We start from the raw sequence: 23,034 nt of genomic DNA, 5'->3' as shown, positions 1-23,034 counted from the left end.
TACAGAAAGGATACATGTTACTTTGTGAACTGGAGACCTAACTGAAGTCCCAGCATCTAATTGATTTAATAGGATTATTACTAACCATACTGGAGAGAGAGTTCCTGGCACAGCTGTAATCTTTGAGATCTTCAGCATGGTAGGAAAATCTGTCCATCTGTAAAATATTCTTTAATGCCACTGCTAGCACGAAAGAGAACATGGCGGGGGAGCTGCTGGATGGCCTACTGCTCTAACGATGCCTGTCACCACCTCCTCACGCTTTCTGAACATCTCGTCCAAGTGACGGGCATTGGAGGACTAGCTGCTGGTACTGCATCTCAATTGCTTAAAACTGAGCAAGTACAGCTAGCTCTTAAATACTAAAGTTTTAGGGTCGTATTGCAACATTTATTATATGTGAGGAATTAATAAACTAAGCTAATTCAAAAGGCCTGAAAGACTCAAAGAGGAGATAAACTATAAGCATACATCTCCTACAATAGCAGTAGCTTCAAATTAATGATTTTAATTCAGTAATTCAATAAGTAATTCAAGTTGGAAAACACAAATAATTGATGATTCAAATGACAAAATACTTAGTAATAAAAGTCACTACCAGGAAAGTTTTTCTAATTGAACATCAAAGTAATGTGTATGGAAAAAATTTCTACTATTTGAAATAAGTAAGGCTCGGATTCTCTAACGAAGGGAGCATAATCGCTAAAAATGGAACACATCGCTGAGAACAAACTTCCCTTCCCCTTACAAAGCTGTCCTTAATGAGGGTACTGGAAAATGCAAATGCAAAGGTGAAGCCAATTACACTACTTGAAATTCTCTTGTAATTTAAATGTTCAGAAATCAAATGTGTTGATAAATGCCTTGAATTACAGGAAATTTTCATTTATTGATACCATAAATTTAAAGCTAGATAAGGCTAATGTTTATTTGGGCTTAGTAAACCCTTTTCTTTTTTCTATTTAAGAAAATAGAAAATATTTAGGAAAATCATCTCAAGAACCTTAAGTTTTAAAGAAAAGTTTCACTTTCACCCAAATATCATTAAAATTACTCTTGTTTCTTCATTATGGGGCTATTGAGCTTTTACTTGTCACTGTTTTATTAACCTAGCTTAAGTTATCACATTCTCTCAGGACAAACTAAACTACTTTTTGAAAATCAACCTACATAGCATTTCCAATAACGAAGTATTTTCAAATTATTACAATTTTACTTTATTTGGAACATAATGTAGAGAAAACACTTTTAAAGCAAAACAAGAATTACTACTACCCTACTTATATAAGCAGGTTGCTACAGTGAAGAAATTTATATACCTGAAGCTAAAAAAATATTTTTAAAATTGTTGTCCAAATCTGTATACAAAGCTGTTTTATACTCTAATAAAGCTTTAAAAGCAGGTAAATGCCAATAAAAACTGCATGTAGCTACAGATCAGCAACACCAAAATGACTCTCATTTAAATACACTTAGTAGAGGCAAAGGAAAAAAAAGATAAATTCCTAGTTCCCTGGTTGTATGACTATTAGCGTCATACGTGGTTCTTATCTAATTAAAAAAAAAATTCCAAAGAGCTTCACTTTTCTAAAGCAGCCAATCCAACTAGTGCCATTGGCTGAAGCAGCCACAAATTCAGTTACTAGAACTCTGTAAGGATTAAGCTACAGTTATAGAAAGTTAAGAAGTTCCATAGGACAAGCTAAAAAATTTAAGTTAGAAATTGCCCTCTTGCCCTCTCCTACCTCATGCACAGAACCCGGCAATGCCCACTTTGAGAACAGTCCCAGTCATACAGAAATACCAGGAAGTGGTTGAAAGTTTGCTTTCCTTCTTCCTGTACAATGTGGCATTCTTCAAGTCACTGGTAAATTTAAATGTTGACAGCTTATACCTGGCCTCATCTGGAATGCCTCAATTTTTAACAACTTGAATTTAAAGTATAAATACTCCTTTACTGATATGAACAGCTATTTAAACATGGCACAGTTCTAGATGTCCTCTAATTTTTCACTGGGATTTCACACACACTATTCTCCCGCCTTATCTCCAAACCCTGCCAACCCGACCTCTCACGTAATTTGCTGGTACTCATCAAGGATGAATAGTTAGGGACAAAACTAACACCAGTAAGTATGAAGGACTTTCAAGTTGATTAAGACACATTACTAGGATGGAAAGGGACTGGGGGAACTATTAAAACTAAATTCAGTGAAGGACTGGGGTGGAAAGGGCAGAGAGAAAGAAGCCAAGAGGATGGGTGAAAACAGGCAGTACACACTCTTAAGGAAACTGATTTCACCCCTTCTTACTGAGATACTATGACCGTGTTAGTGTCGCTTTCTCGTTTCTCTTCCTTTCCTAAATTTATTTTCAGAGGTCAGGAGTGACGTGGAGAAGGGATAAAGGGAAAGAGTATGATGATGACTCACTCGCTATTATGGGGTAAGGCCAGGATGGCTCAACTGTGGCAAAGAGTAAATGAAAAAAGGCCCACAGGGTAGGTCCTCAGAAGCGGGTCTCCAAGGAGCATTTTGCCTGGGCGCTAAATGAACACCTAGCTGATTCCGGTAGTGTCCTTGCCACCCACTCTGATTCAGAGTTAACCCACATCTCCGTGTCAGAGTTCTCAGAGCTAGCTCAGTTGCTAGAGAAGCCAGGCACACACCAAAGCACTGGGGCCCGCCCTGAAAGGACCCCAGTCTGTGTCTGCCTGTGTCCTATGCAAGAACTCTGAACTCTCACCAAAATCCCAGAGTTGTTCTACCTGCCAACTCAAGCTATAAGGAAGGGTCAGGCCAATGACCAGCTCTATCTGCTGGATAGTGTGTGTGTGGAGAAGGCCCTCTGGGTTACCTGATCCCATTCATGTTTAGAGAAGGAGAAAATAGGTCATCACAGACTCGAAAGACTCAGGGTAAAGAAGACTGATAAGTCATACATGTTCTTGATTAAAAACAGCAGTTCCACAATGTGTACGACAGATGTTTCTAGGATCTGGGCGTTCCAGGCAAAAAAGATACACGTCACCTGCAAACATATCAGGAATCAAAAACCGAGGAGTCCAGGAACTGACTTCAGAAAGACTTGAAAATAGCAACACAGTCAAATAAACTTACAAAATGTCTATCAATTCTAACTGATACTCCATCTGTGTTTTTGTTTTGAAATGGAGAAAATACATGGGGAAAGAGATGTGGGGAACAGAATAAATGGGAAAAGTAATGTGAAAGGGCATGACCACTAGTCCTGGCAGGTACAGTCTCTAAACTCTAAACTCTCACATGACACATTCTTGCCGGGTCTTGGAAGGGCTCAGCTGAGGCTCCAGAGGACAGTGTAACAAGGTGCCCGTGTTCATCTGTGGCTGCTTAGAGTAAGTTAGGAATAAGGTATGAGTATTCAAAAGTGAATGAGGGGTGAGTTCCCCGATCAGAAATTTGGGCACGGACACAACGAAACTCAGCAAGGTGATGTATTCAACAACTATAGAGGAAATCAGTGTATGGCTTTAAAGATTATTCTAGGCATTGACTAAAACAATTTAACACGGAATAAAGTGATGCAAGCTATTAGTATTTGGGCCATTAGGCAAAGTGCTACTTTCAATTTACCGCCAACCGAAATCAGAGCACCAGAAGGTCTTTACCCTTCGGCAAAGCCGTGTGGGATCTGCTATCACCTGCAGGTAGCTCGAACTCAGCTCTCAGTGGCTGTGGCTCATCCCTCGAGCTGAGCGCCTCTCACCATCTAAGGTGACCAACAGTATTTATATTCTCTACTCAAGTAATTGCCAAATATCTCGCCAAAATGGGATGAAAGCTTGCGCAATCACTCACAGGACAAGAATGAGATCAAATGCTCCCTGTGTCGATCAGATGCCCCATAATATGGGGCAATCAACTGTGGATTTCTTAATAAGCCACGTGATCTAGCCAATCGAATGAGAGCCTAAGACACTGGACTGAGTAGACACCGATAAATATCACCTGTGCAGGAATCCTAGAGCTGGTACCTGGGCAAACACAGCACATGGGATCTCGAGTGGACTCCTCTCCACAGAAAATAAAGAGGGATGGAATGAAGGTTCGACAGCATTTCATTTAAAATCAAACGATGAAGAGAACAAGGATTTCTTAATTGATATAATTGTAATAAACGTATTTTGAAAGTACCCCGTTTCTAGGATCCACAAGCACCAATACTGCCCTGCCAGAAGTGCAGCCTTGTTCACTAAGCAGTCCCTGCCCTTTGGTCAGGGACTCCTCCTAAGGTTAATATGTGAGAGAATAAAACACAAAGGGGAATCCGCTGCCAGTCAGTGGACAACCTCAGATCAACCTAAGTCAGGGAGGTAGGGGATAGGAGAGCAAGGATCGCACTCAGATCCCCAAGGGTCCCCTTGGATTCTTACAAACCTTCGATCCTTACAACAAATGTGCTGCTTTCCCAGCAGAAATGTCCAGAATTCAGTTCTAATACAAAGTTGGAAAACCCCAGAAACCACTGCTGCACATCAGTGAGCTATCACTTTCCTCTGAGCTGCAGGAAATCCTAGGCATTCTTATTTTCCTAATTTCTAAACAAAGATACTATATCCCACAGATGCAGCAAGACACTTAACCTTAGCTGCTAAAGAGTCTTCTAAACCCATCACATAAGAAAATGTCCACGATATCTTACAATACTATCACTAATAAGGTCAAAGCAGATGGCAACATTAGCCAAAACAAACAGTAAAAAAAAAAAAAAAAAAAGGCAAAGTATTTGGAGTGCTGATCACAGATGCAAAACTGTTTTTCATGTCAAAGAGTAACAAATTGTGTGTCTGTTAAATCAATTGTTTTAAATTATGAAAACACATGCTTTTACAAAGGAAGAAAGAAAGGATACTAATTCTTAATTGCAAAACCATCTGAGTCTTTAGAATCAATTTAATGAACTCTCGATTGTATCTCAGTCAAATTAATTAATTAATAGTAGGACCTCCCCTTCTTCTCACTGAGGATACTGAGGCCCAATTAATTCCTTCTACATATCTTGTGCTGTGCATCATCAGAGAACGTGCGAGGTCACTTCCAACAACATACGTGATATCACATCGTGGGAAGACCTGCCCTGAGGACAACGTTAGTAGGACAAGCTTGATTACGTCTTGACAAGGGTGGTATCATCTTCCGCTTTACTCATGACATCATCCACATGTAAAGAGCACCATGTTAACCTCAGCACTGAAATATTTAAGGGCCTAAAGATCACAACTTCGGTACCCATGACAACACAGTGAGATAAGAGAGAAATTTGATATACAAACCATTACTGAGGCCTGGGTATAACATAACAAAGAACGACAGAAAATGTGCCGGAGGTATTGTTCAAATATTGTTCTGGAGGATCCTCATTTAGAGTGAGGTGTGTTAAGACGGGTTTTTCTCCAAATAACTGCATAAGCTGGGATACAGTCCTATGTCACAGTTCAGTCAGGTCAGTCAAGTGAAGGTAGAGGGTTTCAGAAACTAGGTGTCCAGGATGTTCAGAAACAAAAATGGTTGATTAAAGTTCACCGAGAGCAACCATTTCCAAACTGTCCACGTGGATCCCAGAGGTTCCTCAGCACTCATACCCCAAGGGCTTCCGATGTGGGTGGGCACCTCCTATCCATCACATCAACCAGAATAGCACTGATTTTGTCTACTTTATTTATTGGGGTCTACATACAATTCTATTAACAGAAAGAATCCACTAGGAGCAACAGCAAAAGAAACACACGCAGACTAGGAGTTCCAATCCCCACTACACCAGGGACGGGGGGCAGCCCTGCCACATCCTTGGGATCTGTCCACTCCTGGAAGGGCACCACTTACACTTTTCATTGCGATGCCACAACATTCAAGCAACATTAGCAACATAAAATAATATGGGCAATCAACTGTGGATTTCTTAATAAGCCACGTGATCTAGCCAATCGAATGAGAGCCTAAGACACTGGACTCCAGTCTCAATTCAAAACAAGATAGCCATGACTTCTGCATCCCACAAGTGACCTGGATAATCAAATGCTAGCGCTGTGGACCTTTGAAACTCAACAAAACTGCCTAACGAAGTTCTCTATACCATCAGAAAGAAGCTTTTCCAATTAGGGCCACGCCTGTCAAGTCTCATTCCACTGCCCTCAGAACACTGGGCAAGACCAACGCTTGAGACTCAAATGACCCTCCTCCAACAGCGCTCACGGTCCCCAGGCCAACTATTCAGCACTGAACTTCCGACAGAAACGGTGAGGTCCCCACTGCGCAGCTGCCTCCCGACCCTCGCAGCCCCACCTGCACAGGAGGCCCACCCAGTGAGCAGGGGAAAGCCCCACACTGCTCTGCTTGGGGAGGGCTGGGCTGTGGGTGCTGATACTCTCGGGCGGAGGGCTCTGGTCCTTCCCACCAGGCAGCGGGGTAACCTGGGTCTCAGCTCAAGCACACTGACGTCAAGACCCAAATACCAAGGAGAGGCAAGAATGCAGGAATCGAGATCGGGCTAGCAGCCCAGGATCAGGAAAAGTTAAACCAGCGCAGCAGGAGAGTTGGAAGAGTAGAGGAAGAGCACTGAGGGTGGAAGGAGTAACACATGTCAGGCAGATGGCCAAGAAAGGGAAACACCTGAAACCCTTAAATATGAGGTCACAAACTGCAAAGAGCCGACTGCTTTCCTGATTAACTCAGGGAACTTCTCAATTAGAAGACTCAAAGCTCATCATAGTGACCAGCAGTGACAACCTTCACACCTTCCTACCCCATCTAGAGGCCCAGCATCAGCTCCACTCTCCAGTGAGATGAGACCTTTACTCCCACGTTCACCCTCCAAATAACAGTTCCACTGCCTTCTGTCTTTAGCAACAGCAATTTCATTCCTTTCTATTCCCTCCCATTTTCATTCTTTCCTACTCTCCCCTGTTTTTCTCTCATAGCCTACAAACAAGAACAGGGCACGATCCTTCAAGAAGTCAATCCGGACCTAGTTAACAACAGGGGGGCGGCAGTCCAGGCCTGCAGGAGGTCACTCCTCCCTCTGGTAGCAATCTGCCTTTGCCGTCCCACTCAATTCCAGCCATGGGCCTGAACCGTGGCACTGCAGCTACTCTTCCTAACTCTTTAATCCTGTGTCCCTGGATTGTTCTGAGTGGATTCTGACCATCTGTGGACTAACTCTGCGGGGGGTTTCTCCCAGATTCGAATTTCTCTAACCCTAGCCCAGAAACCTAATCCTGACTGCTTCTTCAAACACTTGGTCTGAATTCTGGGCTCTTCCCAGAATTGGTTGCAATAACCAGCCCTGCCAGAGAGCTAAGCAGAGCTCAGCTAAGCCCTACTTCACCTTAGAGGATGGTGACCGTGCGTGTCTAATCTTTGCATTCAGTGGTTATTCCACCATTGTGCAAAATGGGGCGTGAAATAAATGTTATTTGCAGAGGATACTGATCCAAGCCTGAAGTACCAGCTGGCGTCAAAGGACGTCCCTCCTGAGCTTTAAAAGACCCTGCGGCAATGATGGCTTTGCCCTCAGCAGTCCCGTGACTCAGTCGCTCAGGCAGAGTTAGACAAAATAGTACAAGACAAACTACTCACAGAAGAGTAAAACCGGCTTACCCAAGCGTGTGCAATTAAAAATGAAGGATTCAAATTTCCCACATCCTAGGTCTAACACAGAACCTCCCTGGCAGCTTGGGGAACTGTGCTCAGGCCAAAGGTCAAGAAACTATCGTAAGTATAACTCTTACATATATTGTGTGTTATGTTGCTGAATCTGATTTATGATATCATAACTGATTTTTAGATTAATTATCTCTTGGAGATAATTATTTCCTGTAACTAGGAGCTCATTTTTTCAAACATTTCTTATATGTGGCAAAATAAATTTGGGGAAGGGCTCCCTCAAAACTAATAATGAGGAATAAATGATAATTTTTAAAAATCAGGTTAATACCACAGTTCACTTTGGTACAGATACTGCAAGTAAATCTTAGGATAATTTCCAGGATAAGCTTAATGTCTGATAAAGAAATCCTTCTATGGAACAGGATAGAAAGCCCAGAGATAAACCCATGCACATATGGTCACCTTATCTCTGATAAAAGAGGCAAGAATATACAATGGAGAAAAGACAGCCTCTTCAATAAGTGGTGCTGGGAAAACTGGACAGCTACACGTAAAAGAATGAAATTAGAACACTTCCTAACACCACATACAGAAATAAACTCAAAATGGATTAAAGACGTAAATGTAAAGCCAGACACTATAAAACTCTTCGAGGAAAACATAGGCAGAACACTCTATGACATAAATCACAGCAAGATCCTTTTTGACCCACCTCCTAGAGAAATGGAAATAAAAATAAAAAGTAAACAAATGGGACCTAAATGAAACTTAAAAGCTTTTGCACAGCAAAGCAAACCATAAACAAGACGAAAAGACAACCCTCAGAATGGGAGAAAATATTTGCAGACAAAGCAACTGACAAGGGATCAATCTCCAAAATATACAAGCAGCTCACACTCAATATCAAAAAAACAAACAACCCAACCCAAAAATGGGTGGAAGATCTAAATAGACATTTCTCCAAAGAAGATATACAGATTGCCAACAAACACATGAAAGGATGCCTAACATCACTAATCATTAGAGAAATGCAAATCAAAACCACAATGAGGTATCACCTCACACTGGTCAGAATGGCCATCATCAAAAAATCTACAAACAAGGGACTTCCCTGGTGGCACAATGGTTAAGAATCCGCCTGCCAATGCAGGAGACACGAGTTCGAGCACTGGCCCAGGAAGATCCCACATGCTGCAGAGCAACTGAGCCCGTGCGCCACAACTACTGAGCCTGCGCTCTAGAGCCCACGAGCCACAACTACTGAGGCTGTGTGCCACAACTACTGAAGCCCACGTACCTAGAGCCCGTGCTCCGCAACAAGAGAAGCCACCGCAGTGAGAGGCCCGTGCACCACAATGGAGAGTAGATGCCGCTCACCGCAACTAGAGAAAGCCCGTGTGCAGCAACAAAGACCCAACACAACCAAAAATAAATATAAAATAATAAATTTATTTAAAAAAAAATCTATAAACAATAAATGCTGGAGAGGGTGTGGAGAAAAGGGAACCCTCTTGCACTGTTGGTGGGAATGTAAATTGATACACCCACTATGGAGAACAGTATGGAGGTTCCTTAAAAAACTAAAAATAGAACTACCATACGACCCAGCAATCCCACTACTGGGCATATATCCTGAGAAAACTATAATTCAAAAAGAGTCATGTACCACAGTGTTCACTGCAGCACTGTTTACAACAGCCAGGACATGGAAGCAACCTAAGTGTCCATCGACAGATGAATGGATAAAGAAGACGTGGCACATATATACAATGGAGTATTACTCAGCCATAAAAAGAAATGAAATTGAGTTATTTGTAGTGAGGTGGATGGACCTAGAGTCTGTCATACAGAGTGAAGTAAGTCAGAAAGAGAAAAACAAATACTGTATGCTAGCACATATATATGGAATCTAAAAAAAAAAAAAATTAGTTCTGAAGAACCTAGGGGCAGGACAGGAATAAACACACAGACGTAGAGAATGGATTTGAGGACACAGGGAGGGGGAAGGGTATGCTGGGACAAAGTGAGAGAGTAGCACTGACATGTATACACTACCAGATGTAAAATAGATAGCTAGTGGGAAGCAGCTGCATAGCACAGGGAGATCAGCTCGGTGCTGTGTGACCACCTAGAGGGGTGGGATAGGGAGGGGGGGTGGGAGGGAGACGCAAGAGGGAGGAGATATGGGGATATGTGTATATGTATAGCTGATTCACTTTGTTATAAAGCAGAAAGTAACACAACATTGTAAAGCAATTATACTCCAATAAAGATGTTAAAAAAAAAAAAAGAAATCCTTCTGTATTAAGTGCATAATAAGACACTTAGTATACAGCTACCTCTAGTGAGTTTCTCATTTCACCAACACCAAGGAATATTTACAGGAGTGTGAACCACTGTCTCACAGTTCCTTTAAATCTCCCCAGTCCTTATCTCAGAGATAAACCCAGTGCATGCTCAGGAATAGAGCCATCTACGTGTAAAATGTCAGATCTAACTCCTCAATCGTACAATGCCTCTGTGTATCTGCACTCCTCAGTCTGGTCTGTGTGCCTAAGTGAAGAGTGAATAAACTCTCGGTATGATGAAGGGCTAAGTTTTTTCAAAGAGACCAACAATAATACGTTTTAAATTTGTAGTAGATGGCATATACTAGTCATCAAATTGGTATCCAATTTTAACATATATTAATGCACAAACACTCTTCCAGTATTATACGAACTCATGAAATCCAATCCTTACACCCCATCAGTATGTTGACTGGAATGTCAGATTACCAAGTTCAGTGAGAGTGTGGCCATATCTCATGTTTTCCTTTTTCATTTTAAATTGCCCTCCCACCACTCCCATGCTAAACTATCATGCTTGCTCAAGAATTCAAGGTAACAAAGATAGACAGCATCACCTGATGAGTACAGACGTGACAGTTATCAGTCTGCGGGTCCCATCACCACCTGAGGAGTACTTCTTAAGAACTGGGGTTTTTAATAGCATTCCAACAGGGGATCTCAAAATAAGGTCAGATTACAAATGGCAGACAACAATTTCCTGTTTTCACTCTTAAATTCTTTCAAAATTTGACTAAGCATTATACAGTTGAAATGTTAGCAAATTAAGAAAAACTTTAACATCCAAATGAAGGAACTTCTTTATTTACCTTTAAAACCTATTAACCATGATTAAAGTCTATCCAGATTACCAAAACAGCTCATGATGCTGATCAACATAGTAAAGCACACATAGCACAGACTGAAAAAAGCAGGACATAATTATTTAAAAAGTACCTTCCCTGGTATCTGGGAGAAAAGTTTAGGACTTTAGTTATATAGGATAGCTTTCCCTTAAGCCCCAGCCAAGTAAAAGTGAGCGTCATGCACAGACAGTACATAAGGGCAATGCAACACTCATGCAGAAAAGTCTAAATAAAATGATTTTCTTTCCACTCACACTACAGCTCACAACATAAAAAGAATTTTACATTCCAAGAAAAACAACATTTTATTTCAACAGGTAATCCAAAGCAGAGGTCTTAGCCTGGGCATCTTTAGAGGTCTGTGGTTATATGCAAAATTTTGTATATGTATGCATCTTCCCAAGAAAAAAGCCTACAGTTGTCACCACATTGTAAAAGAAATACGACCAAAAACAGGTTAGGAACCCATAGAGAGAATCCTAAGGTTTCTCCCCACCATTAATTTTTCATAAGTTTTATATAACCCAGCAAAGAGAAATGCTCAACAGTGAAGGAGGCTAAAACAGTGTAACATTTTGCTCACAATAAACTTCAACACAGGCAGCATTTTATATTAATGTGACACAAATCCACTCCCAAAAGTCAAGTAGGAAACAGGTCACTCCTCTCATCAAGCCATTTTGATAAACTCTCAAAACAGGGAGGGGACTAACAGGAAGATGATTAGCTTAGACTGTCGGCAAACCCATTCTCAGTTCTTGCAAACTGGGAAAGTATTTGTTCCCATAAAAATTTTAAGTTCGATGAGAGTGTGGCCATATCTCATTTTTTCCTTTTAAACTGCCCCCCTCCCCCCATCGCTGACTATCCTGAAGTATCTTACACAGAGCAAATATTCGTTAAACATCTGCACAAACACATGAACAAGTTACAATGACGTGGGCCCTCTGGGAGTCAGACGGAAACCATGAGTTCCTCACAGGTACCAACATAAGCCTGCCAGGTACAGTCTAGCGGCCAATCTCCACTTCTGGCCATTCTTGATGTTTTTGCCTTAAATGAACATATTCAGTGGCACGACACTCACAGTAATGACAGACTGGGACAGCAGTATCACAAAGTGTGCGTTTCAGTACAACCTTGGAGCCAGGGCACAGGGCGGTACTGAGCGGAGGTGAAAGGAACAGAGAGAAGCCGAGCCGGTCAGGACCGAGTAAGGTTGAGGTTAGTGGCAACAGCATGTGCGTGGTTTCCGGGAAACCGTCAGCGAGCCTGCTGTTAGCCCTAGCCCCGCACCCTGCCCAACCCAGTGCGCCGCCTCTTCGTCCAGCTCTGGCGCGGCGCGGCACTGCCCGGCCCCCAGGGTGCGGCCGCCCCACCGGGACTCACCTTGGCAGCCAGCGGGAGGGCCTGAAGTTTAAAACACGTTAAAGAATCATGCCGCTAGTGCAGGGGACATGCACATCTCGCGACTCATGTTTCCCGAGAGGCAGGAAACATGCCACCGGTAGGACAACCTCTATACAAAACACCCTCAAAAGAATTCGGAGAAACCATTTTAGGAACACCCATATTTACCACACCAGTAAGGACAGAGCAGTAGTAGTACTACTGCACCAAGAAATTGCACCGAGTGGACTAAAGTACCAAAAGTAATCATGGGTGTCACCTACTTTCACTGCCATTATCTGCCCACTCGGTTTGTGGACCATTTTGTTGACAGAACCATAAGCTCCTCGTCCAATTTCTCCAAGGTCTTTCAAGTCCTCTGCAGTGAAATCCCAGTGCTGCTCAGGGGAGATCTTCAGTTTTCCTGACGATTCAATGCTGTGTGTTCTCAGTCTCTCTCTGTTAAAATATTGGGAAGCAATTTTTCCACATTTTAAATAGGTTTTGACTTTTTTTCTTTTAGCTAGCACTGATTAATGCGTGGGAAAATTTGTTTTCTCATCAGTTATTAAAACAGTCTGCGCTCCGGGTTTCTGGGGATTTTTTCTGTTCGTTTGTGTCATCTTGGTTTTTTACACACTGAGTTAATTAAGAAAGGCCTAAATTTAGGCAGTCAATAAACTTAGCTTTTATGGGATTCATAAAACCAAATTTCCATTTACTGAAGAAACTAATACTGCCGACCAGTTTCATTTCCAAATAAGAGATCTTTTCCGAACTTTGCAAAACTGCATTATCAAATGCAGAATCCCAGGTGCTACGAACCTCACTTCCAAAAAGTCCTTACCCTACCTTACCCAACATTAATCATTCCAGGTCCTCAATCCTTAATACAGCTGTTCACAAACTCTGCTGCTCATCAGAATCATCTGTGGAGATTTATTAAATCCCAATGCCCAGGTATCATCATATAGCTATTGTATCAGAATATGTGGGGATAGGGGTCAAAAAACAGTATATTTAAAGATACCCAGATGATTCTAGCGAAGTTTGGGAATGAGCACCTTAGGATACTGCCCTATTCATGTTAAAGCCATGCTGAGGTGGGAGAACAGTTAAACAAGTAGCCAGCTGGCTCTAAGAGGAAAACTACCATGTGCTATTCAAAATTGAGCCTCTCAGCCCTTGATCAACAGATAGAGCAATGGGGTGAAAACAGAATGATTTATGGACAGAAGCGCTCACTTGTTACAGATTTTCTTTAAATAAAAAAATCATCTCCAAAATGCCAGCACGGAGATCAAAGTATTAACTTTTAACCATACTTTGTAAAAAAGCAAATCCAATGAAAAATGTAAAATCAATCTCGTTTGTGTCTGTCTCTCACACACATACCAATGTGTAGGGATGAACTGTATCAAACCAGAGAGTGCAACAGACATAAAGAAAAAGATTCCATTGAATATCATCTACATTTCTTCAATTTCATATTAAATGATCAGAATCTCTTTTAAAATCTGATCTAATGATACAAGCAAGAACATGATTGGTTATCTATTTCTTCTTCCAAAATTTAGGAAATGTTTTCTCAGATTAGTAGAACTGTTTTTTGTAGTTACTTTTAAGGTTCTCATATATTTAGAATTTTAAAATCACTCCCTCAGAATAATCATTTACACTAGTATTGATATTAATAATAACCAAGAGTCAAGGTTAGAGTTAAAAAGTTACTACGCTTTGTCTAAATAACAACTTAGTGAACCAGCATTCCAAATGCCAGATTCTCAAATCATCACTTTAATAAGTCATAACACCAGCTTTCATTCATACAAGTTCTTTACAGTTTACAAAATACTTTCACCAATATTATATATACCCTAGCATATAGAGTCAAAGGAAGCCCAGAAAGCAGTGGCCTAAGTGACCATTCAGGTATGGAGGTGAAGCTTGAACTGGCTAAGATGGAAATCAGATCTAGGCAAGCAGATGAAGCCCAGTTGACTAATTTTCTCAGTAATCTTCTTCATGAAGTAGACAGGTTAAGCCAGGAAATATTCTAACATAAAGAAGTTCCATGAATAATGACTATTGTTCTATGATCACTGGCAAGAAAACACCATCTTTATGGCTCAATTTAATCACTGGTGAAATATACAGCACTAGCCTACTGCTGAGGGTAGTGGCAGACAGGCTCTAAGGTGTTGCCCATGACCTCCACTTTCCTGGCACCCACATCTTTGCATAAGCTCCTCTGTTTGAATATGGATGGGACCTGCGACTTGCTTCTAGCCAACAGAATATGGCAAAGGCTATCGGCACTCATGATTACACTGTGTCATATAACATTTGTTGCTAGCATTCCTGAGGAATGAAATGAAATGAATATTTCCTTACTACATAAAGCCAGAGAAAAACAAGTTATAATATTGTCTATCACACTGAAGATCAAATTTTAGAATTATGAAATATCTCTGCTAATAGTTTAGCTTACTATAGGCCTGCTGCATGGTTTCTGGATAAGATTCTTTTTTCTTTTTGAAAGTGAACAGATTGACAGATAAGGGATGTGAGTTATCTTCTTAGGCTAACGAAAATGTTCAAAAATTGAGTAAGGTGACAGATGTGCAACTCTGAATATACTAAAAGCAGTAGGATTATACAGTTTAAATGGGTGAGCTGTATGGTGTATGAATGATATCTCAATACAGTTGCAAAAGAAAAAGATGAACAGGAGAATGTGATTACTACCCAGAGTTCCATTTTCTCACTTAGACAGGAAAAGAGTTGTGAAAACCACGGAAAAACATGCTACGGTTATGCCATCACCAAGGCATGTTCATAGCGTCTTCATTCATACTGGACTGGCGATCTTTCCAATCAAACTGAGTCAATTTTACAGCTACTGTTATAAGAGTTAGTCCAACCATGATTGCTTCCAAAGAAGAACTGTACGTAGATAAAGCACTGTAGTGACCAGATTTGGAAGCCTGACCTGAACCTTTACCATGAAACTCTAGCAGTCAATCACTGAGGCAACTATACCAAGTGGCCAAAACCCTAGTTATAGTTCTTTAACTTTAAGCAAATCTATCAAACAAGATTTAAGTGTTACTTCTACTAGACAGTATCAGAAATTCCCAGTCATTTCATTATTAATTTCTTACCTGGAAATTAGTCTGACTCAACTCCACAAACCTGTAAGTCATCCTCAATGCCTTTGCCTATCAGTAAACAAGTTATTTACTCTTATATTCCTTCTAAAATAGGTTAAGTGCTCTACATGGGCAATACTTAACCAGGACACCCCTCCAATGTTTTTGTTGGGTCCACTCAAGAAACAAGCAAAGGACTGAGGTTCCAAATCTCAAATTAACCCAAGTCTCAGAAAGGAATACAATCCCAGCCCCCTATCTAGCCCTCTACATAGGAAAGTCCAGTAGAAAAAAGTCCATAGAAAAATCAGTAATATTCTCCTCTGGATTTAGAGGTCTTTAATATGAAAACAAGTTTTAGTAGTCTTTGTTGTATTAGGACTTGTAATTAGATTATCAAATGATACACATTCCAGGTAAAAAATAGCTACACACTTACATTTTTTTAATGCCTTACAGATCACAAATCTGAATTTAACGTGCAATGTATCTCTTGAATACAGCATTTCAAACAGTATATATTTTTGGATAGATATTAACAGCACCAGGGAAGCTGTTTAGATATAGACTGATGTTACCATTAATATATTTTCTCCAATATAAAGGTTAGTAGAATTTTAGTGGTAATAATAGACTCTGGTGAAATCTACAGACACGAACACAAAGGATTAAAACGTAAAAAAAAAAAAATCAATCAACCTTATCAATTTGAATCAAATTTGGAAAATCAATTCATGGACATACCATACCTTACCAACAGATACTCAACAGCTACTATAAACAGATTGGGTGTATGTCCCATGTGGTCAGTATCTTCATGTTCCTTTTCAAAAGACAATATTCCCTGGCTTTATAAAAAGATACCATATGAATGACTGGAAAATATCAAAGATTTCAGGGCTTACCTCTCCCAGTTGTCTAAGGGAACACTTATTCCTCCCATGCCTCACTGTTCCATGCAGAGGGACCTGGTCTCTCACCTGAGGCCTTACTGACTGATCAGTGAATATAGAGAAGAAACTAAACACACTCAGTTCAATTCCTCTCTTTCAGAGCTAACCCTACAGGGAGGGTACACATGCTCTGGCAATGTCTCTCTCGTGCCTTATATCGGGCTGCCACTCACAGGGTGGGTAAGTCTACGTATTCAAGGGCAGGGGGAGTTAGCACCATAAGTTTGTTTTCTATGTCTGTGAGTCTATTTCCATTTTGTATATAGATTCATTTGTATTATTTTTTAGATTCCACATATATGATATATAGTATTTGTCTTTCTCTGACTTACTTCACTAGGTATAATATTCTCTAGATCCATCCATGTTGCTGCAAATAGCAATAGTTCATTCTTTGTCATGGCTGAGTAATATTCCATATATATATATATCATCTTCTTAAACCAGCTGTCTGTTGATGGGCACTTGGGTTGGTTCCATGTCTTGGCTATTGCAAATAGTGCTGCTATGAACCTTGGGGTGCATGTATCTTTTCAAATTAGAGGGGTTTTTTTCCAGATATATACCCAGGAGTGGGACTGCTGGATCATATGGTAGCTTTATTTTTAGTTTTTTAAGGACCCTCCATACTGTTCTCCACAGCGGCTGCACCACTTTACATTCCCACCAATAGTCCTATAGGCAAGTTTCCTTTTTCTCCACACCCTCTCCAGCATTTATTATTTGTAGACTTTTTGATGATGGCCATTCTGACAGCTGTGAGGTGATACCTCATTGTGGTTTTTTGTTTGTTTGTTTGTTAATTTTTTTTTTTATAGCTACTTGTATTTATTTATTTATTTTTGGTTGTGCTGGGTCTTCGGTTCGTGCAAGGGCTTTCTCTAGTTGCGGCAAGCAGGGGCCACTCTTCATCGCGGTGCGGGGACCGCTCTTCATCGCGGTGCGCAGGCCTTTCACTATCGCGGCCCCTCCCGTTGCGGGGCACAGGCTCCAGACGCGCAGGCTCAGCAGTTGTGGCTCACGGGCCTAGTTGCTCCGCGGCATGTGGGATCTTCCCAGACCAGGGCTCGAACCCGTGTCCCCTGCATTAGCAGGCAGACTCTCAACCACTGCGCCACCAGGGAAGCCCCTCATTGTGGTTTTGATTTGCATTTCTCTAATAATTAGGGATATTGAGCATCTTTTCAAGTGTCTGTTGGCCATCTGTATGTCTCAGTACTTTCTCTGATAATTGATCTTCTGGATAGAAAGGAGCAACTTGTCCGTTTACTATTTAATACTGAATCATCACTACTATTTATTTATTTATTTATTTTATTTATTTATTTATGGCTGTGTTGGGTCTTCGTTTCTGTGCGAGGGCCTTCCCTAGTTGTGGCAAGCGGGGGCCACTCTTCATCGCGGTGCGCGGGCCTCTCACTATCGCGGCCCCTCTTGTGGAGCACAAGCTCCAGACGCGCAGGCCCAGTAATTGCGGCCCACGGGCCCAGTTGCTCCGCGGCATGTGGGATCTTCCCAGACCAGGGCCCAAACCTGTGTCCCCTGCATTGGCAGGCAGACTCTCAACCACTGCGCCACCAGGGAAGCCCATCACTTCTGTATTTTAATTACCATCCCTTCATTGGCCCAGACTAATCTATGAATTTCTGAAATCCTACCGATTCCAAAACAACTAAAGAACTGTGACATAATGTTCCAGAACGTAATCAGACTGGGCACTGAGAAAAGCTTTATTTCTATCTCATGTGTCTGATAAAGCTGCCTGGGGCTTTGTACATAGGTGGGTGGGCTTGTTTTTTAAAGAAACAGAACGGCACGGCCAAGGTTACCCGGGAGAGCTCTAGCCCCAGCCCCACCATCTACTAAACACAGGGTTCTGCTGTGCAAATTCAGCATCAGGACAAGTTCCTGAGCCTCTTTTTCCAAGCAGACTACCCAATCCTAAATCCCTCTTACAGCTACACAGGTAGAAGAGAAATTTAAAAAGAAAAATCAATCATAATCCGGAGAAAAGTACTACTAACAATTCAGTATAGATCCTTTGCATTTTTCTGTACTATGTGGATAGGTCACCGAATGACCTGTTGCACCTACTGCTTTACAGACCTCACTGAGTGCATCGCTGACGTATCAGCCATCACCGGGTCCACGTGGTTGCATAACGCTGCCTGGAGAGCCTGCGCTGACCGAGCGGCAGCAGCCGCGAGAGCCTGTGCCCGGCCCAGAGCGCCCTTTCCCTCAGGCCAACCTGAAAGGTGATTAGGGTTAGATCACTCACTCTTAAGTGGCATTTTGATGTATTACTCTTGGAGTTGCATGTTCTGAGCTATCTGGTAAACACTGTTTCTTTGGTTAACCTCCTGAGATAACACCCCCTTAGCCAGAGCCCTCCTAGACGGGTGTTTGTTTTGCTGTCGCTGCTTCTGCTAAAAAGTTCTTTTTCTATTAACATACCTATCAACCCTTCGTCCTGTATTGCAAATATTTCTCCAGGGTGTTGTTTACCTTCCGACTGTATTTATGCATTTATATACGTAAAAAATGTGGTACTTTGTATGTTTTCAAATCAGTTATTCCCATCACATTCTTTTCTTTTGCTGTCATGCAGTACCATTTAAGTTCCACATGCAATATGGATTTCATTCTACCACTGCATTTTCAGTTTCCTAGCAATGTCTTTTTTTCTCATCTATCACCCTTCTCAGTAATTCTGTTGCCTATTTATCCAAATTTGTTCTCTCCTCAATATTTTCCAATCCTTTTTTATGAATGTCATGATTTCATCTACTTTATTACAAATGCTGATCATTCTTGTAAAAAACGATTTTGAATGCTGCAAAATATCATATTCAGAGATGCTCTTTCTCAAAGCATTGAAGATATTATTCCCTAATTCTCCAATTCTCCTCCTATCTCACGATGAGTGTCTGTGGCACTTGTGCTTGGGCTATTATGGAGCATTGGGAGACAGACTGATACTCACACCTGAAACAATTGAAAAAAAAGTCCATATACGGAAAGGTCTTGAAGACCCTGGACAGTGGACAACAAAAGGCAGCAAGCACTGAGAGGCAGGAAATACACGAGGCGAGCCCTCAACCACCCCAGCGCACTGCCCAGGGAGACTTCACAGACCGCAACACAGGGAGGGCAGATCCAGCAGATCCTCACGAGGAGGCGATGGATCTGGGAGTCTGGGGAGACCGAGTTCTCAAGGCAGAGTACTAGATAAGAGAGAGCCGCACAGAAGGAGGACCCCACAGACATGCAGGGGCCCCCCAGTGATCAGCACAAGCTTATGAGGAACCTACACAAGGCTGAGGAAAGAACCACCCAAAAGCATTAGAGGGAATGATACCCAGGCTCATACAACAACTCCTGTTCTTGCCCACAAGAGTGGAAAACTCCACAACTCATGGGGAATTCAGGAAAGCACGCAGAAGGATCTGGTCTCACCTACTGAAGCTGAAAAAAGAGACCCGAAAGGATCAAACTACTTCCGAGGAACTTAACCAAAGGACAGAGCTCAAAAATATTTATAAGATACAAAAACAGCCAGCACCCAATGTCTGGCATGCAATCTAAAATCATCAAGTATGCAAAGAAGCAAGATACTATGACCCATCATAAGGAGAAAAAGCAACCAATTCAAAGTGACCCAGAAATGACAGAGATGCTAGAATAAGTAGACAAGGACAATGAAACAGTGTTTATTACTGTATTCCATATGTTCAAGAAACTAAAGAATGGAGAGAAGAACCAAATCAAACGTCTGGATATAAAAACTACAAGGGGGCAGGAGGAAACTCTGGGGGATGATGAATATGTCATTATGTTGCCTGTGGTGATGGTTTCACAGGTGCATACATACCTCAAAACTCAGCAAATGTACACCTTAAATAGGTGCGGTTTATTACATGTCAATTATACCTCAAAACTGTCAAGAGAGAGAGACTGAGTTTCCTTGGGCCCCACTCTGTCTGAAAGGGATCTGCCTGTCACACGTCTACAGTTGAAAGCACGTGTACAGTTTGAGGCATCCAGGGCTCAGTGCATTCAATCAAAGCACTCACTGCTCCAAAGGCAAAGGCTCCTCCCCCCAATCTCCTTGTTCTCTAACGCTGTGCTCTCAGCTGACAGCAGCAAATATAAAAATACAACTCTCAGTCTATTTTGCTGCTACAACCCTTCTCTGCGTCCACCTACAACACTTCTCAGAACGACCACACTACCCAGTGGAATGTGTCTGCATCCATCTCTCCTCCTCCTCCCGTTCCTCTCCAGGTATTTTCTGTAGTTACCAGTGAGGGGGGAGGGCAGAAAAGAGAATGAAAATGCTCGGTCTTTGAGACTAGAGGCTCAGAAGGGGCCCCCTTACCTCAGGCAGTCTCTGCAGGAATGTTGGAAGAGAAACCCTGGGTACATTTTTTCTTTACCCTGGCTGTTATTGTTATTAGCAATCAGATATAGCGTTTAGCATTAAGTTGTCTTAATTTTCTACGTTTCATATTTTCACCTTTGTTTCTTAAATATTTTAGCAGGCAGCTGCTACTCATACATCATTTTGTACTACAAATATGAAATTGCTTTTATAAAGTCATAACTTTAGTTCCTCAAGCAAATAAGAACCAAGGGTCTGAACCATTTTTTTCATTCCTAACCTGTAGCTAATTTTTAATACTATTACTATGTGAATAATCTTTTAAACACATAACTATGAAACAACTACATTCTCAAGCTTATTTTTATTATTTTGGGGGGACATTTATCCAAATAAGTCAATGAGAAAAGAAGTTTTTATAGAAATAAATTTTATTAACAGACACGTTTTGCTATGCATCTATTTTATATAATATATCTACTTGAAATCTAGCGTATTTTTGAACCCCTTAGAGTACTTAAATTTTAGCTTGTATGAACTATGATCAACCAGCTTAATTTAATCCCAATCTGTGCTTTAAACCTTACCTCATTCTATTTCCTTATGTATATTCTAGATGCCAACAGAAAAATTAAAAGTTAAAGTAATTGTAGCAGGGCTTCCCTGGTGGCGCAGTGGTTAAGAATCCGCCTGCCAATGCAGGGGACATGGGTTCGAGCCCTGGTCTGGGAAGATCCCACATGCCGCGGAGCAACTAAGCCCGTGTGCCACAACTACTGAGCCTGTGCTCTAGAGCCCACGAGCCACAACTACTGAGCCTGTGAGCCACAACTACTGAAGCCTGCGTGCCTAGAGCCCGTGCTCTGCAACAAGAGAAGCCACCACAATGAGAAGCTTGTGCACCGCAACGAAGAGTAGCCCCCGCTCGCCACAGCTAGAGAAAGCCCGCGTGCAGCAACAAAGACCCAACGTAGCCAAAAATAAATAAATAAATAAATAAATAAAATTTATATAAAAAATAAAGTGATTGTAGCTAAATTTGAATCCTTCTCTGAAGCTGTTTAAGCTGAAGCACACAATTCAACATGGGTGGCACTTAGTACACAAAACATCTTGTTAAAGGAAGAAGAGAAGAAAACGTCCATTCCTACCGCTTGCTAACGTCTCAGTTTGGTGTTGAAGATACACACAGTCACAGACTAACAGAATTCAATTAGAAAGAATATATGAACTTCATTCAGTCTTGCCCTTCAGGAAACTGTGCCTGAAAATCCTGGCTCAGGCTTCGTGTTCCTCCTCTGTACCCACATATGGTGAAATCAAGAAACACCCAGCCCACAGCAAATTCCTGATCTACAGCCCAATAACTTTTTTTTTTTTTTTAAGTATAGTAGGCTAGTTTGGTACTGCTTATTCTTGGTGAACCCTAATTTGGATCCACTTCTAACCATCTTTGCTTAATTCTGCTGGTGATTATCTTCATCAAGTCTACACCAGGGGCTTCATTTTCAGGTGTACAGCTGAGGATGCAGGCCCTAGGCTGGGGCCCCTGAGATCACAGAGTGAGCAGGATTTTCTCTGCAGCTCCAGCACCCACACTGGAATCCCCTGTCTACCATTTGATTCTTCACCATGGGCATGTATCACTGCTTAAACATTTCCAAATATACCCAAATATGCTAGATGAAACTTCCAAGGGATGCAAGGATAGAGATCTACTGTCATTACTATGGCTTATAAATGTGCTCAGAAGGTAAGAGGAAACATCACGGACCTCGCCTGCCTAGGCCAACAGTCTATATGCTCTCATAACAATACAAAGGCTCTCTAACCAGAGTCAAGTCTCAAACTTACAGCTCTATTCACTCCACTCATGTATGGAATCTACTTATTTTAAATCCTATATGTATTTCCCATTGTCATAATCTAGTCATGAGTCTAATCTCTCAAAATTCTGATTCTCATTTTGGTTCCAACTACCTTTCATTAAATTTCCAGATTCACTTTGTTGTTTTTTAGGGGGTGGGAGTTGAGGAGAGACTGATGGAGACATGTAACGTTAGACAACGCTCATGGTTTCCTGTGAATATTTTAGTACCTTTTCTCCTGCGAATATTCCAGTACTACCTCTACCCAGCTGCTTCTGTTTGCATCACAGAGGCTGTCTGCTATGATTTTTAACTATGCCTGTATTGTCCGGTCCTTGAAAAGTAAATTTAACACCCTCTCCAGCAGGTCAACGAGTCTACTTCAGAGGATATGCCTCACAGGTTTCCAAAGGAAACCTGCCAGGAACTGACTTTTCTTAACACAGAATGTA

General features: G+C 41.5%; 1 protein-coding gene across 2 annotated transcripts in view; it reads right to left on the bottom strand.

Moving 5' to 3' along the window:
• Positions 1-23,034, bottom strand: part of MAP2K4 (mitogen-activated protein kinase kinase 4) — a 103,507-nt gene that overhangs the window by 33,332 nt on the left and 47,141 nt on the right. For both annotated transcript variants that reach the window (XM_068530949.1, XM_068530948.1), the window contains one exon: positions 12,513-12,687. In XM_068530949.1, the coding sequence (XP_068387050.1) occupies positions 12,513-12,687 (175 nt within the window). The remainder of the gene's footprint in view (positions 1-12,512; positions 12,688-23,034) is intronic.

Source organism: Eschrichtius robustus, chromosome 20 (assembly GCF_028021215.1).
Source record: "Eschrichtius robustus isolate mEscRob2 chromosome 20, mEscRob2.pri, whole genome shotgun sequence".
NCBI classification, from domain to species: Eukaryota; Metazoa; Chordata; class Mammalia; order Artiodactyla; family Eschrichtiidae; genus Eschrichtius; species Eschrichtius robustus.
Note: the sequence above shows the minus strand (reverse complement) of the source record. Positions and strands in the feature narration are given on the sequence as shown.